The sequence below is a fragment of the Diceros bicornis genome, chromosome 40 (genome assembly GCF_020826845.1).
Source record: "Diceros bicornis minor isolate mBicDic1 chromosome 40, mDicBic1.mat.cur, whole genome shotgun sequence".
NCBI lineage: Eukaryota > Metazoa > Chordata > Mammalia > Perissodactyla > Rhinocerotidae > Diceros > Diceros bicornis.
In genome coordinates, this window is record NC_080779.1 from 18,696,024 (window position 1) to 18,713,681 (window position 17,658).

Genomic DNA, 17,658 nt, shown 5'->3' on the forward strand with positions numbered 1-17,658 from the left:
GTTCCTGTGCAGTGGGAAACGTACGCTTATGAAGACACAGCACGATTAATGCCATACCTATTTCAGCCAACAGGACTTCAGCAGTATGCCTGTGAGCCGTCCCTTGATATACGAGGCCGATGCCAACCACCGCAGCCACCTGGACGTTGTGAGGAACATCAAGCTCCGTGGACGTTGGGGGTAGGAGAGCAGGAATGTGAATGCTAAGAAGCCGAGTAATGGACATATCCATGGTGCCCAGTTTAGCAGCAGAAACACCGAGGAGCAGTCCAATGCTTGTCATTTCATGACCCTGAGACAGAAAGTAGAACGAAACTTAAGTCACTACCAAAACAGATACATGGTTTTAAACACACTGCCTGTCAGTACGTTCAGCAAGAATTCTTATTTGACAGGCACAGCGAGAGCACCAAGAATATTAGAGCAAACTACACAGACACGGTCCTTGCTCTCAGGAAGCTAGTGCCCTAATGGGGGGAAAAAGTGTTAAACTAAAAATACACAAACATATTATTAAAAAGTAGTATAGTACTGGGGCCGGCCCCGTGGCGTAGTGGTTAAGTTCCACACCTCCACTTCAGCGGCCCAGGTTTGTGGGTTCGGATCCTGGGCGCGGACCTACACCACTCATCAGCCATGCTGTGGCGACAACCCACATAAAAAGTAGAGGAAGACTCCCACAGACGATAGCTCAAGGCTAACCTTCCTCACGCGAAAAAAAAAAAAAAAAAGGAGGAAGACTGGCAACAGATGTTAGCTCAGAGTGAATCTTCCTCAGCAAAAAAAACGTAGTATAATAAAAAAGTACAAAGTAATATGAAAGGGCATTTAGATCAGGAGGGGCTGGAGAATTATTAGGAATCTCTAAAGAAGTATAATTTACAATAGGACCTAAAGGATGAGCACAAATTAGCCAGGAAAAGTGGCAGAAAGCAGAGCACTTGACTTTAGAAAGTGAGAGAATGCTGTCAGGGGAGAGAACGACATGTACGCGGCTCTGAGGTGATCCAGAAATAAACCATCACACTGATGGTCAATGGACCACAAGGTGCGAAACAATTCGATGGGAAAAGAATAATCTTTTCAAAGAACGGTGTTGTGATAACTGTAAAGCCACATGCAAGAATGAAGTTGGACCCCTTCCTTACATTATACACAAAAATTAACTCTAAATGGATCACAGAACTAAATATAAGAGCTAAAACGATAAAACTCTTAGAAGAAAATATAGGTGTAAATCTTCATTACCTTGGGTTAGGCAATGACTCCTTACATATGCCACCAAAAATACAGCAACCAAAGAAAAAACAGATGAATTGGATTTCATCAAAATTAAAAACTTTTGTGCTTCAAAGACACCATCAGAAAATGAAAAGGCAACCCACGGAATGGGAGAAAATTTTTGCAAATCATTTATCTGCTACTGACCTAGTATCCAGAATACATGAAAGAACTCTTACAAGCCAACAATGAAGACAATTCAATTTAAAAATGAGCAAAGGATTTGAATAGACATTTCTCCAAAGAAGACATACAAATGGCCTATGAGTACACGAAAAGATGCTCAACATCATTAGCTATCAGGGAAATGCAAATCAAAGCCACAATGAGGTATTACTTCACACCTACTAGGATGACTAGAAAAAGACAGACAATAACAAATATGGCAAGAATGTGGAGAAATCAGAACCCTTATGTACTGCTGGTGAGATTGTAAAATGGTGCAGGTACTCTGGAAAAAAGTTTGTTAGTTCCTCAAAAACTTAAAGAGTTACCATATGACCCAGCAATTCCACTCCTCGGAATATACCCAAGAGAAATGAAAACATACCTCCACGGTGTACATGTTTGTGGCAGCATTGGTCATAATAGCCAAAAAGCAGAAATAACCCAAATATCCATCAACTGGTGAATGGATAAATAAAATATGGTATATCCATACAATGGAATGTCTATTCAGCAATAAAACGGAATGAAGTGCTGATACATGGTACAACATGGACAAACCTTGAAAACATTAAGGTAAGTGAAAGAAGCCAGTCACAAAGACTACATACAGTGATTCCATTTATATGAAAGGTCCAAAATCATCAAATCCATAGAGATAGAAAGTAAATCAGTAGTTGCGAGGGGCTGGAGGGAGAGGGGAACAGAGAGTGACCGCTACTGGGTATGAGTTTCCTTGATAGAGTGATGAAAATGTTCTAAAATTAACAGTAGTAATGGATGCACAACTCTGTGAATAGACTAAAAACCACTGAGTTTTATACTTTAAATGGCTGAATTTTCATGGCACAAAAGTGGAAGAGGGGCCGGGCCAGTGGTGTAGTTGTTAAGTTTGCGCACTCCACTTCAGCCGCCCGGGGTTCACGGGTTTGGAGCCCAGGTGTGGACCTACGTGGACCTCATCAAGCCTGTGGAGGCAGCCCACGTACAACATAGAGGAGGACTGGCATGGATGTTAGCGCAGGGACAATCTCCCTCAAGCACAAAGAGGAAGACTGGCAACAGATGTTAGCTCAAGGCCAATCTTCCTCACAAAAAAAAAAAAAAAAGAAGAACAGTCACTATTCTGGCTGTTAAAAAAAAAAAAGTGCAAGAGTTTATGCCACGAGAAAGAGTTGGTTTGTCAATCTCTGCAGCGGAAGAGTGTGGTTTTCCAAGGAGCTAGAATGGCAAGTCCCTGTGACTGGAGTCTGGGGAGCAAGGGGAAGGGCAGCACAAAGTCAGGCTGCAGAAGCGAGCAGGATCACACTGGCACCTAGAACACACACTAGGAGCAATGAAAGGTCACTGAACAGTTCTGACCAGGCAAGTGACATATTCCGATTTATACTTCAGCAAGGCTACTCTGCCTGCTGTGAGAAGAATGGATTTAGAGGCACAGGAAGGAAGAAGGAAGAGCCAACAGGACGCTTAGGAGCTGCTGTGACAGCCCAGGTGAGGCACAACGCCAGGAGCTGGCAGCACCAGTTCTCACCTTGGTCAAGTAGTCGTGGATGTTGAGCGTAGCCAGCTTGGTAAGATGCCCATTCAGACCCAGGGCCATGAGAAAGCCAGCATACTCATTGGCTAACTCAGCATGCTTGGGCTTATTATAAACAATCCACGCTGAGTCAATCTGGGAGGCGGGGGCTATCTTCAGGCCGGCAGCCACGCCATTATGGAAGCTGGCCCAGCTTGTCATGTTGGGAGGCACATCGATGTTTCCACTGTTAAGGTCTACTGTTGTGTTCCGAGGAGGGGCCCGCCCTATACAGGCAAACGAAACTTTAAATTCAGAGAATAAAAATTCACAAAACCAAAATTGTTAAATTTAGATTTTCGAGAACAGAGATTACTTTTCCTACATTTGAAAACTCTTAACCCCCTAATACCTGGGATGAAATTAGGTTACTATGAATACTTAAATTTGTGTACATGTGAGTCAAACTTGATGCAAGGTGGAAAAACCTAAATTGTTCAAAATAATTTACTGCATTTTTTGCTAAAATACACAGAGCTATATAATAAGATAACTGATAACAATTTAACTTTATAAGGATCTGATTAGGATACCCACCCAGTGCTTTGAAATCTTTCTTTCTAACAGCAGGAAGCTTATTAAAAAATAAAATGAAAACTAAATCACAGTTAAATTATGTGAATAATAAATTCCGACGTGATTGATGACACTGATGTCAATTTCAAACATGCCATCCCATATTTTTCTCTTGACATTAAGGAAAAATGACATTTTAAAAAGAGACAAGGCTGGGGCCAGCCCAGTGGCATAGTGGTTAAGTCTGTGTGCTCCACTTCAGCAGCCTAGGGTTCCCAGGTTCAGATCCCAGGCACAGACCTACACACAGCTCATCAAGCTGTGCTGTGGCAGGCGTCCCACATAAAACAGAGGAAGACGGGCACAGATGTTAGCTCAGGGATAATCTTCCTGAAGCAAAAAGAGGAAGGTTGGCAACAGATGTTAGCTCAGGGCTAATCTTCCTCACCAAAAAAATAAAAATAAAAACTATAAAAATAAAAAATAGAAAAAAAAAAGAGAGAGACAAGGACCTTCATAATTTGCTCTATCTTTATCTCTCATCTATATATGCTCATCTCTCTCTATATGTAGGTATCTTTGCTCTTGTTAGTGCCGTCCAGTCCATTCTGACTCCTAGTGTACAGCCCTGTGTACAGCAGAGCCGAACCCTGCCTGGTCTTTTTTGCGCCATCCTCTCACGTTCCTGCACTATATCAGACAATGCTCTGGTGCTATTCATGGAGTTTTCATAGCCAATTTTTTCCGGAAGTGGGTGGCCAGGTCCTTCTTCCTCGTCTTAGTCTAGAAGTTCCTTTGAAACCTGAGCACCATGGTGACCCTGCTGGTATTTGAAATACCAGTGGCACAGGTTTTAGCATCACGGCAACATGCAGCCACTACAGTATGACAACCGACAGACCAGTGGTATGGTTTCCTACCTGAGAGACGAACCTGGGCCACCACAGTGACAGCACCAACTTAACTACTAGACCACCAGGGCTGGCTGTAGATATCTAATTTTATGCTATTATCAAAAACGTCAAATTGCATTCAGAGATAGCTATATAAAAACCATCATTTTATAGACTTGAGTTACCCAGTAAACTATAAAAGAGTATTTACTAAATTTAATTTTATGGTCAATTTATTTAAGAGCAATGTAAATTAAATGTTCATGACATTATGCTCTCTTTGAATTCCTTTTCTTGAGTCTTTTGGCTTTAATCTATACTGTGTACAGGCAAATACTGAATTCTTTTTTTTTAATTTCTTTTTGTATTTTTAACATTCTGTATTAACTCAAGTCATGGATGATTATTTAAAATAAATATTCTAAATACTGAATAAAATTATACAGTTCACTAGAGGTTTGAAAACATGGTTTTAAAGGAGTTCTGAAAGTATAGAAAATAAATTTTATATAGATGCACAGTATCTCATTTGTGGTGTGTATCACATACACACAGACACGAGCACCAAGTATAATATATTTGTCTTTACCATTTGCTTTTTGTACCTCAGAGCTAACTCAAATGCTGGTGCATGACAGCACCACACCAGGTGAGAAGTTCATCAGTTATACTTTTACTTTCTCAAAAAAAAGGCAGAGATTAATAATGAAAAAACAAGTACACTTTCCAAAACAACAGCTCATCATATGCATAAGAGATTTACACACAAGAGAAAATGAAAGGTAAAGGCTAATGTAAATTTTCTTCAATAAGAATAACAACATATAAAAGTACAACAGGCCATATCAGTGCAAGTTAAGGAAGTACTTTAAGAAAGTATTTTTTCCTAGATTAGTTTATTATTAAAACAAAATAATCTTTCCATTGGGAGGGGCTCCCAGAATGTCTAAAAGAATAAAATTTTGGATTAATGTCATGTCATTTTTAATACCCACTCAAGCATCACTGCCCAGATTTAATACATTTTAACATTTGTCAATTTTGCATGAGATTCTTTTTAACCCAAACTTTTTATATGAAAACATTCAAACAGGTGAAAGACTAATAAAATGAAGACCTGTATGCCATGCCCTCCATCAAGAGTCAATAATTGTTCAGATTTTGCCACAGCTGCTTTATCTCTAAGAGAGAGAACAATTAAAATGCTGAAGGTAAGTCTGCTTGCTGTGCCTCTCAATGAGATTAGGGCTCCAGAGCAGGTGAGATATTGGTGGTGGTGGGTGGAGGGGGGAATGTGTTCCTCACTCAGCTGATCTCACTTTCCATACGCTGCTAAAAGCACAAGCTCTTTACCAATCTGAGCAGGACCCTGGATTTCTATATTTATGTAGCTCAAAATACTGTGGAATTATATTTGCATGTATTACACACTATATATTACTGCATGTGGTAATATACCAAACTGTTAACACTAGTGAACTCCAACAAGTGGGACTTGCTATAAGTGACTGTTTTTCTCCTTTTGCTTAGTATATTTTCTTGTTTTTGTACAAAACCATATATTCATAATGAGAAGACATAAGACATTTTAAGACTAAATATTTTTCATATTACACTTTAAGATGATTTAAAAGTTCAATAATCTCACTGTTATCACTAATATCTTTCTAAACTTTCCCAAGTGCCTTTTTATACCTTGAAATGGTCTCATTAAAAGCAAAAACTGGGGGCTGGCCCAGTGGCATAGCAGGTTAAGTTTGCGCACTCCACTTTGGCCTCCCAGGGTTCATGGGTTGGGGGTCTGGCACACACGGACGCACCGCTTGTCAAGCCATGTTGTGGCGGCGTCCCATATAAAGTGGAGGAAGAGGGACACGGATGTTAGCCCAGGGCCAGTCTTCCTCAGCAAAAAGAGGATTGGTGACAGATGTTAGCTCAGGGCTAATCTTCCTCACAAAAAGAAAAAAAGCAAAAACTGGTATTGGGGTACATTCTACTTCCCTCAATGTTTAGTTTAATTTTCTATTTGAGCTTTGCTAACCACTACAGTAGATATTAACGATATTTAAAATTACTGGGGATAGAAAGAGCATTTCTCTGGTTTTAACTAAAATAATTCAAAAGAACTCCACTAAACATATACTTAATCATTTTCCTTTCTTGTTGAGCCCAGAATTTAACATACCAGTCAAATTCAATTTAGGAATAGGCAATGGTTCCGTTGGAACAGGATGGTATGAAAACAAGGTAAACATTCCTCGTCCTACCGGAAGGGCCATAGTTCGCTGACACAACTGGAGTAATCTATAATTAAAATTAAAACCAACATGTGAACAATTTTTAAGCAAAATATAATTAGAATGTAATCTGTAGGCAAGTATTTCAAAAGAAAGCATGCTAAGAAGTCACATCAAAGCAAATACATATAAACATGTGGATGAATCATCTAAACACAGTTATTCTCATTTTAATACTCTTGTTCCCATTAGAAACTCTAAGGGGCAGACACATTTCCTTTCTTTTGTTTCACATTTGCTCTGATGAAAACCAGCTGGTCTGTAAACCAAGCCAACTCTCCCTAGGTACCCAAAAAGAGAAACCTAAAATTCTACTCTAACTGACGCTAACCCTCTCAAAGGAAAATTCTACTTTTTGGAACATTGTGTTACTTTCAGCCTAGCTGCCCTCAGTACATCTGGGATGCTCCTTCCATCCTTTCTCACAATACAGCCTCAGGAGTGCCACCACCATGGCCTGTACACAAGGAAGGAAAGGGAGTCCCTATATTGGAGGTCAATGGATTTCATAGTGTCTCCAGGGAAAATACAGAATTAGTTTCACTTACATTAAGGCTAGGATTTACAGGACTAATAGTACTATGTATCAGTTATGTTCAAAGTTAAAATGACTTCTATGGGCTATACTTTGAAACACATTACTCTGTAACTTGTTTCTGTTAAAATAAATTACATTCCATATAGCCACTTAAAACACAATCAAACAGAAATTGTGGAAGTAGGAGCATTTATAACCAGGAAATATTTAACACAAGTTATATCCAAAGACACAGAAAAGTCCCTTCAGAGGCTAACATTTTCTCTGCAGACAAAGCTATTCATAAGCATGCTCTCTCTATAGCTGCTTTTCTAGTTCTTTGGGGAGGAAAATTTTGCTGTCCTAAGATCCTCTGGGAACACTGACCCATGTTAATTTAGAATTAGGCAAATTCAAGGCCAGGAGGCTACATCCCATAGAATTTTTAGCAGAACCTTACACATAATCCATAAAATTATAATAATGAAAATAATAATATTGTATCCCTTCCGTTTAAGATGCCACTGATTAGAAGATGCATCATTATTTCATGAGGTACTAAGAAAAAAAAAACATTGCCAATTAGACTATAACATCTATTGATTGAAAAACATATTCTGACTTCAGAGATATTAAAAAGTAAAAAAAATTAGCATCATAGAGTCAATGAACTCTGTTAATAATAAGGGCTGACTGCATTATTATTATTATTAATAATAATAATCATCTTTACTCTGTACTGGCCAGTGTTCTAAGCACTACATAGAAATAACTCACTTGATACACAGAGCAACCCTGTGTGATATGAATGCTACAATCACGCCCATTCTTACAGTTGAGGCAACTGAGGCAGCAAGAGGTTAAGTAACTTATCCAGTCACCCAAAAGATAGTGGCCAAGCGTAGCTCCAGAGCCCATGCTCGTAACTACTATGCTCTCACTCCAATTCCCCCTCACTCCATCTCCTCATTTATAGGTGACTAATACCTGGGTACATATGGAGAGGAAACAGTGATAGGGAGATTATGACTAACTCAGATCTTCAGCAGCCTGTGGCTAACTCTGGATAGTCCTTCCCCTTGAAGCAGTACCACTATAAGTAAAGTAAAGAGAACTAGAAAATAGTGGCAGAAAAATAACAGGTGAGAGAGATAAGGCAGACAGAAGGACAGGAGAGAATTTTAAAATAAAAGTTGAACCGTCTGAAAGCAACAGTTCTGGAATGTCACAGGCATGTGATGTTGGTTTCTACTGAGTCTTGGAATTGATCAAGGGATATACTATGCGTTAGAGGATGGCAGGAGAGAAGGCTTATAGAGTATTACTTATCCAAAAAAAAAAAAAATACTGGTGTTTAAGTTTAAACTACACTAAAAAAAGACAAAAAACACCTCAAAATATTTTCCTGATCAAGATATAGAAGAATGAGGTCAGTGTTTTGCTTTATTTGTAAATTCTTAAGGTAACTACGAGTAAAATGGCTTTAGATTCACCTTTTCTAAACAGCACACAACTGTAATTCAAGAGAAGGGTGTGAAATACAACACTTAGGTCATCAAATGCCAAAATATTTTGAAAACGTACGGTTTATTGAGGTTGATAAAAACTTAACAAATGGTACTTTTAACTTTAAGGTCTCTTCTTAGGGATTTTAGCATTAAAAGAAACTCAGACAAGAGATACCGACGTGTTTTCCTTTACCTGTTTTCTTTTTCCTCAATGAACTCGTGGTCACTGAGTTCTGGGTACTGTACTACATTGACACGGACAGGATGCGCACTTTGAAGAAGCCTTCGCACGTCCTGCACCCTTAAATCTTCACTCCATATTAATGACATAACCTCCTGATTCATGTCATTCATGCCATCATCTTCCTCCTCAGTTTCTGTTCCTGAAGGAACATCTGATGAGAGCACCTGAGTAACAGACTTGGTTGTAATAATAATTTAAAAACCAGTCAACATGCACTTATTGAACATGAGGATGACGTACTGTGACTATATCAGTACAGAGAAAATATGCATCCCAAAGCAGGGCTGACTTGGGTTCCCAATGTATACTGGGACTCTAACCTAGAAGTCTTGTTTAAAAGTACAATTATATTGCCCACTTGGAAAAATTCTTTATTGAGTCAAAGGAAAAGGCTTAAATTCAGGACAACAGTCAGCAGGCTGATTCCATTGGGAGAAACATTCTAAAGAAATCACAAAATCTAACTATATCCTAAACATCTGAAAAGGAAACGAATTACTATAAGTGGAATATGAATCCCACTCACTATTACTGAAGAACCCACACTAATTTCATATTATCTTTGATTAATATGAGCAGAAGAAAACAACCTGGAAGGATATTCACCAAGGGCTAGAGAAAGCTGGACAACACTTCCTTGCTTTAAATAGAACGGATCATGGTTAGTTTTCACTTTTTTTGTATGTTCCAAATAAAAATTTCTTGAAAGGGACTGAGTGCAGCAAGACAAGTGAGGACGATTACTTCCTTGATTATCATTCTGTCCTCATAAGCTCAGCATGTGCATTAATATGAGCCTCCCAGTCCAAGTAACTCAGACTTCAACACAGATGTGAAAAGCATGAAATCTTCTCATTTTCTCTCAAAAAGAGTTTTATACTCCTTTAACCAAAGATTAAGCCCTGGTTAGAACACTAAAGTTTTACAACATTGAATGCAGAAGTAACAACACTAGCCTGAGAAAAATAATGGCAGATATGACTAAGATAATCACTTACTTGGTTCAAAAAAATAATGGTTCCTATAGAATATCTAGTTTTAAAAGAAACTATATTCTAATAAGTGAGTTAGCTATAAAATATAGACCCAAATAGCTGAAAAACTGAATTTAGATGAGATTAGCCATAAAGTGTAGCCTCAAATAACTGAACAAATTGAATTCAGACAGAATTACTTAAAATGACATTTAAATACAGATGAATGATTATCAGTACCATTTGGTTTTAGTGTTAATGATGTTCAACTGCTCTCACTCATAGTAACAAAAGAGGTCTAAATGATAAAAACTTATCTTGGTCAAGGAAAGGATAACCACATCATTGGCAAAAAAAATGTGGTTTTCTGTTTAAAACAGGACCAAACACTAATTCAATTAAGAGTTGTTATTTAAGTGCAGATTAAAAGAGATATGTGCTAGGACAACCCTGCCGGAGATCGGATCCCCATGGAAACTGCTTCTGTCACGGATCCATCAGGCAACTCTGATCTTAGGAAAAAATTTTGACAGAGCCTCTGAAGAAGCATTAATAGCCTAAGACCTAAATATTAGAAACAGTCACAATGTATTGATTACTATGTTGGTTCACAGGCTAATAAGAGATAGCCAAATTTGCACTGTTTTCTCAGGGACATAAACAAAGTACGAGAGGCACCAGGAGTAGAATAACCATCTCTGATCCTCAGGGCAATGCAATGCTACCATTTATTTTTTTTAAGTTAACTAGAGTTTTAGGAGAGGTTTTAAAAGTTCCATTTTTAAGTTTTAAAAGAGGCTAATTTTAAGAGAGAGATAATTGTAGAGTAACGACGTATTTCACTTTCTATTTGTAGGCTTCTTAGAACCCATTCTTAAAAAAAAAAGATTTGAAGACTGATGGACATTATTTCAGGAGGGACAACTTAAGACGTCTTCTAAACAACTTTAGTGCCCCCCATCCCTTCCCCAAAAAATCCTTTTCCTGGGGCTTCAGTTCTATGTAACTACATAGATATATTCACACCTATTTAAAAAGCTAAATTCAAAAAATGCAACACATCAGGCCGGCCCCGTGGCTTAGCGGTTAAGTACTCGAGCTCCGCTACTGGCTGCCCGGGTTCGGATCCTGGGCGCGCACCGACGCACCGCTTCCCCGGCCATGCTGAGGCCGCGTCCCACATACAGCAACTAGAAGGATGTGCAGCTATGACATACAACTATCTACTGGGGCTTTGGGGAAAAAAAAAGGAGGAGGATTAGCAGTGGATGTTGGCTCAGAGCCGGTCTTCCTCAGCAAAAAGAGGAGGATTAGCATGGATGTTAGCTCAGGGCTGATCTTTCTCAAAAAAAAAAAAAACAACATATCAAAAAAGCAAGAAAGAGAAAACAGCTATATATTAACTATTCAAGTTCAGGATATATGTGCTCTCCCTTTTTCTATACGATAATTACCAAGTAGTTAATCACCAATACGGTACAAGTAGGGAATCAGTCATGGCAGTTGCTCTACTGACTCAGCACTTGTTCTGACCTGAGGCAAAGAAAGGTCCAGGCAAGACACAGCATTCACAAAATCTCCTGTTCCCATGTTCAATTCACAATTAATAAGATTTGCCCAATTATAAACCCCATCTGGCATATAATATAAAAGACAATCTGATATACACACTTACAAAAAGACTCAAAGGAAAATGAAAAACATTTCCACTTTGATTTTATTGAAGCTAAAACCAAACTTTGAACTTTCTATGTTGATACTCACAGATTTCCCTTTAGGTAAGTTTCCTTCACAGGCCTGCTTGGAAAGATCTTGACGTCCAATCAAGACACAGACAGCTTCTGGCCAGTCTGAAGCAGGCTGCTCGCGACAGTGATAAATTGCATCTCTGATGGGAAGAGCGATTCCAAAGGGAAGAGTTTCCAAATCTCTTAAAGTGAAACCTTATGGTGACAGGAAGGGAGGAAATTTTTTCATTTAGACCTGCCACTGTCCTAATTATCCTCTGACTGAAGTTAGCAAACGTCTATCCTGACAAGTAAGAAAGAACTTATTTTATTCATCTTACTACCAGACTAGCATCTTGACATAAGGCATTAGTATAAAAGGTCTCCTTAAAAGAACTCCTAAAAACCTTAAGAATAAAACACACAAGCCAATCAGAAAAACACAAAGGACAAAAAGACATTTTCCAAAGAGGAAATACAAATGGTCAATAAACATAAAAAGATGCTCTATCCTGGTGGCGCAAGTGGTTAAGTGCGCGCGCCCCGCTGCGGTGGCCCAGGGTTTGCCGCTTCGGATCCTGGGCACGCACCGATGCACCGCTTGTCAAGCCGTGCTGTGGCGGCGTCCCATATAAAGTGGAGGAAGATGGGCATGGATATTAGCCCAGGGCCAGTCTTCCTCAACAAAAAGAGGAGGATTGGCAGATGTTAGCTCAGGGCCACTCTTCCTCACAAAAAAAAAATAAAATAAAATAATAAAAGATGCTCTATCCAAAACTGCAAATTAAAACCACAAGGAAATACAATTTCACACTCACTTGACAGACAAATATTAAAGTCAATCAATACCAAGTGTTAGCAACTCTGTAGAGCAACAGTAATTCTCAACCACAGCTGGTGGTGGTATACACTGGTACAACCATTTTGGAAAACATTTGGTGCGTATGGATAGGTCCACTTCTATGGTCCATCAACAGCCATACAGAAACTTGTGCACATGTGCACCAGGACATAACAAATGAATAACAAAATATTCATTAGCAATGTTGTTTCATTATGGCAAAAAATGGGAAGGAAGGAAACAGCCCAAGTTCTACCATCAACAGAATGGATAAATAAGTTTTGATATATTCAAACAATGGATTATATAACAGAGAAAATGAATGACCTGCTGCTACTAAGTCAACATGGATAAATTTATAAAAAGTAACATTGAGTGAAGAAAATAAAACATTTATATCTATATCCATTTACATAGAAGTTCAAAAAGACACAATACTAAGCAATATATAAAGATGATAAAACTACAAAAAAAACCGAGGGAAAGTAACACAAACTTGAGGTAGGCTGGTGGTTGCCTGTAGCAATGGGGTGTGTGGGAAGAGGATACCATGCAGGAGTAGATACACAACGGCCTTCTACTACACTAGCAATGTTCTATTTCTAATGATGGGTGACCAGTACATCAATATTCACTTTATAATTATTCTCTAAACATATACATTCTTTTGTATGTATACCATATTTCATATCTAAAATTTTTCAAATCCTCAGATTAAAAATTATTTTTTCTGTATGATTTATTCAATTTTACAATATTATACATTATTCATTAATATAAAAAGCTGATTGGATAGAACTCATCCAACATTTTTCTGTGTAGGTATCCTATCTGTAATACTGTAAGACAATTATTGTAATTTTCAAGGGGGCATACAAAAAAGAATAGTGAAGATCTAAGTCATTTAGAACATTCTTTAAATAAGAATTCAGAAACATAAAGCATTACTTTCTAACATACTATTCTATAACATCTTTGGTTTTTAATATCTTCATATCAGTAATTTTGAATTTTCCTTTTTTTAGTTCTTTATTTTCAAAAGAAATTCTTTAGTATTTTACTCAGTTTAAAACCCAGGAGCCCTTCCACCACCTGAGGACACAGCCAGAAGTCGCAAGTCTGCAATCCGCAACAGGGTTCTCACCAGAACCCAACCACACTGTACCCTAATCTTGGACTTTCAGCCTCCAGAAATGTGAGAAATAAATTTCTGTTGTTTATAAAAAATAAAAATAAAAAATAAACCTGGGAGCACGGGCTTTGGGAACAGAGAACTCTTTTCCTTCCCTTTCCCTCTTCCTGGCTGAATCTTCACCTTGGTGCCTAAAATCCGTGGCCTATATCCTTCAAAAGCATGCCTTGAAATGTCTATACAATTACTTTTAGGTTTTGCCAGAAATACACACTTCTGGTATCTGAGTATTATAACTGCTTCAAGTTTGAATGTGAAGTGATTAGAGTTCTCCACTCTGAGGCTAGTCCACACAACCACAGCCTTGACTGGTCTAAGGTGAATGGCAAATAAAGACTTCTTACCCACCGAGAGATAAAAAAGCTGGTCTATTATTACACGAAGGCAGTGAGATTGTCAGGTAAATGAAGTGTGGCTTGATAGGCCATAATCTCGATCCTGTGAGACCCTTTCACAGAACAAGAGACCCTCTTCCTACGCCTCCCAGTGCTAGCTAGCTCTGAGGAAGCAGGGCCTACTTAGGAAAGAGGTGTCCAGGGAAAGCAGGGGGTTTCTCACTGGCATTTCAAAAGCACATAAAAAGTAACAGACTACCTTACCTACATTAGTCATCCAGACAACTAATCTTTCAGCTAGACTAGAAACTGATGTAGAATGTCTGAAACTAAACCTGTAAGAGAACAAAACAGGAAGATATTAAACAGAACAGTAAAACACAACAGTATTTTATATTCTTAATATAAAAGAACAACCTGCATAAAAGTCACCTGTTTTCCTCTGGTTCTGCCTGACACTTCTGGGGGGCTAAAAGACAACAAAATGAAACTTTATTTTGATAGTTATCCTGGTAAAGAAAACATATAACACATAGACTTTGGAAATAAAAATTCACTAACAAACAACTCCTCAAAAATAATAAAATAAGCAGTACCCTGGTAGGCTGGAAAGCCTAATTTCCCTGAGGCTAAAATACTCTTTTTAGGCATACCGAAAATAGAAACTTTGTTAGATTTTTAAGTAATCCTGGTCTCTGAAAATCAGTTGTGCAAGACTAGGACAATGCAAGACGCTGCCTCTAAAATGAGGCAAGATATGGCCTCTAAAGCAAACACTTATAAAATTTTTAATTTTTTTATTTCATCTCTGATACTGACACTTATAAAAATTTGTTTTGGGAAGCCTAACATTACACTGACTTACCTATAGTTATTCTAGATAAATACTGTGAAGATTCATCAGAAATAGAGCTCTCATCACCAAGTATGTAGAGTGCAATACTCTGCATAAGGAGAAAATTAACATATTTTTTAAATGATTGAGTTATAATTACATATAGGAAAATTCATCCATTTCAGGTGCACAGCTCTGAATTTTGACAAATGTTATACAATCATATAACCACTACTACAATCGTGATACAGAATACTTCCATCACAACAAAAGTTCCTTTGTACCCTTTGTGGTCAATCTGCTCCCCCTACATCCAGCATGTAAACAACTCGTCTGTTTTCTTTCCCTGTAGTTTTGTCTATTCTACAATGTCATGTAAATCCAATCATAGAATACATAGTCTTCTGTGTCCTACTTCTCTAACTTAGCATACTTTTGAGACTCATCACATTACTCTATGTATCAGTAGTTGTTTCCTTTCACTGCTGAGTAGTCCATTACACAGAGACACTAAACTTTGTTTACCTACTCATAAACTGATGGACGTTTGGGATGTTCTCAGTTTGCGGCAATTCTGAGTAAAGTTGCTATAAACATTCACATACAGGTCTTTGTGTGTGCATATGTTTTCATTTCTCTTTAGCAAATACCAAGGAGTAGGATTGTTTTGTCTTATGGTAACTATATGTTTAACTTTATAAGAACTTCTTTATCAAAGTGCTATGCCATTTTTGCAATCCTACCAGCAATGCATGAGAGTTTCAGTTTCAGAGAGTTGCTCCATATCCTCATCAAAACCTTTTTGGTTTTTTAGCCATCCTAACAGGTGTCTAGTAGTAGCTCATTGTGGCTTTAAATAGTTTTTAAAATATAATGTTCATTTACAAACACAAAAAAAATTTACAAACCAATTTATATGACTAAGGGTCATCTGCTACAGTAAGGTAATTATTTAAAAGAGAGGGTCTCATTACTAAATGTGTATTTTAAAAGTGTTAACTGCCTCAAATCCATTTTGGAAATAGGTGGGATTAACTAGCAGGCTAAAACATCTTTATTTACTAAATATCCCTATGTCCTCACCCTAAACCCAAAGAGCTATAGTGGTATTTGCTTGAGGAAGAAAGAAAAAACATAGATAAGACAAAGAAAAAAATACATTAAACTCTACAGAGAGTTTAAAATACTTAGTGTATAACACAAATGCAAAAGTCTACTTTTCATCTCAAGTTTTTTAACTGTAAATTACATTACTCAAAAACACCACAGTAATAAACAGAGACAATCAGGTCTATCTTTCCACTAAATGAGAAAAAGTACATAAAGTTCCTTGAAGACAACAGGCCACCAATAAATGTTCGATTACTTCCTTACTTTCCTTTCCCTCATTTCAACAGATAGTAAAAAGATAGTATCTCTTACACAAGTGACTCAGTAGTGAAGAGTAACCAATAAACTAGAAAGGTCTGATACAGGTTGCTGCAAATGTCTCATTAGCTAAACATCACCTCAAAAACAATTAAAATCCAATAAAACTCAATGACAAAACAAAAATCTATCAAAAAGGGCTTCTGTTTCCAGCAATTTGGCAAAGTAAGTATTATTGACCAACCCTCCTGCAAAGAATTAAACAAGCTACATAAAATATTTTTTTAAATATTTTTGTAAATACATTTGTGAGCTGGCAAGTTACAAAGAAATACTGAGAGGACAAAAACTAAATGAAAGAGAAAGGCCAGAGGTCAACTGAGCACTGAAGCCAGTTTCATTGAGAGAACACTTGCAAAGGGACAACCTACAGAATGGGAAAAAAATATTTGTAAATCATATATTTGATAAGGGATTAATAGCTAGAGGATACAAAAAACTCCTACAACTCAACAATAAAAAACAGACAACGCAATTCAAAAATGGGCGACAAACTTGAATAGACATTTCATCATATAAATGGCCAATAAATACATGAAAAGATGCTCAACATCACTAATCGTTAGGGGAATGCAGATCAAAACCACAATGAGATACCACACTTCACACCTACTAGGATGGCTGTAATTTTTTTTTTTTTTAAAGGAAATTAGGACTTGGGAACGGCCTGGTGGCATAGTGGTTAAGTTTGCGTGCTCCGCTTCAGCAGCCCAGGGTTCCCAGGTTTGAATCCCAGGTGCGGACTGACGCACCGCTCATCAAGCTATGCTGTGAAGGCATCCCATATACACAAAATAGAGAAAGATGGGCATGGATGTTAGCTCAGAGCCAGTCTTCCTCAGCAAAAAGAGGAAGACTGGCAACAGATGTTAGCTCAGGGACACTCTTCCTCACCAAAAAAAAAAAAACAAAAAAAAGTAAACTAGCAAGTGTTAGCAAGGATGTAGAGAAACTGGAACCCTTGTCCAGTGCTGATAAGAATGTAAAATGGTGCAGCTGCTGTGGAAAACAGTTTACCAGTTCTCCAAAAAGTTAAACACAGAACTACCATATGACTCAGCAACTCCATTCCCAGGTATACATGCAAAAGAACTGAAAGCAATGACTTGAAAAGATAGTTGTACACCCATGTTCATAGCAGCATTATTCACAATAGCCAAGAGGTAGAAACAATTCAATGTCCATCAACACATGAAAAGATAAACAAAATGTGGTAAATGCATACAATGGAATATTATTCAGCCTTAAAACGGAATGAAATTTAGACGGATGCTACAGCACGGATGCACCTTGAAAACATTACACTAAGCAAAATAAATCAAACAC

General features: G+C 37.8%; 1 protein-coding gene across 8 annotated transcripts in view; it reads right to left on the reverse strand.

The window, feature by feature from the left end:
- ANAPC1 (anaphase promoting complex subunit 1) overlaps positions 1-17,658 on the reverse strand; it is a 101,086-nt gene that overhangs the window by 43,930 nt on the left and 39,498 nt on the right. For 7 of the 8 annotated variants that reach the window (XM_058534604.1, XM_058534599.1, XM_058534602.1 and 4 more), the window contains 8 exons: positions 14,935-15,013; positions 14,502-14,538; positions 14,334-14,404; positions 11,739-11,917; positions 8,950-9,176; positions 6,620-6,738; positions 2,981-3,252; positions 58-292 (listed from right to left, as the gene is read on the reverse strand). In XM_058534604.1, coding sequence (XP_058390587.1) covers positions 58-292; positions 2,981-3,252; positions 6,620-6,738; positions 8,950-9,176; positions 11,739-11,917; positions 14,334-14,404; positions 14,502-14,538; positions 14,935-15,013 — 1,219 coding nt within the window. The remainder of the gene's footprint in view (positions 1-57; positions 293-2,980; positions 3,253-6,619; positions 6,739-8,949; positions 9,177-11,738; positions 11,918-14,333; positions 14,405-14,501; positions 14,539-14,934; positions 15,014-17,658) is intronic. The other variant, XM_058534603.1, reaches the window with a different exon arrangement.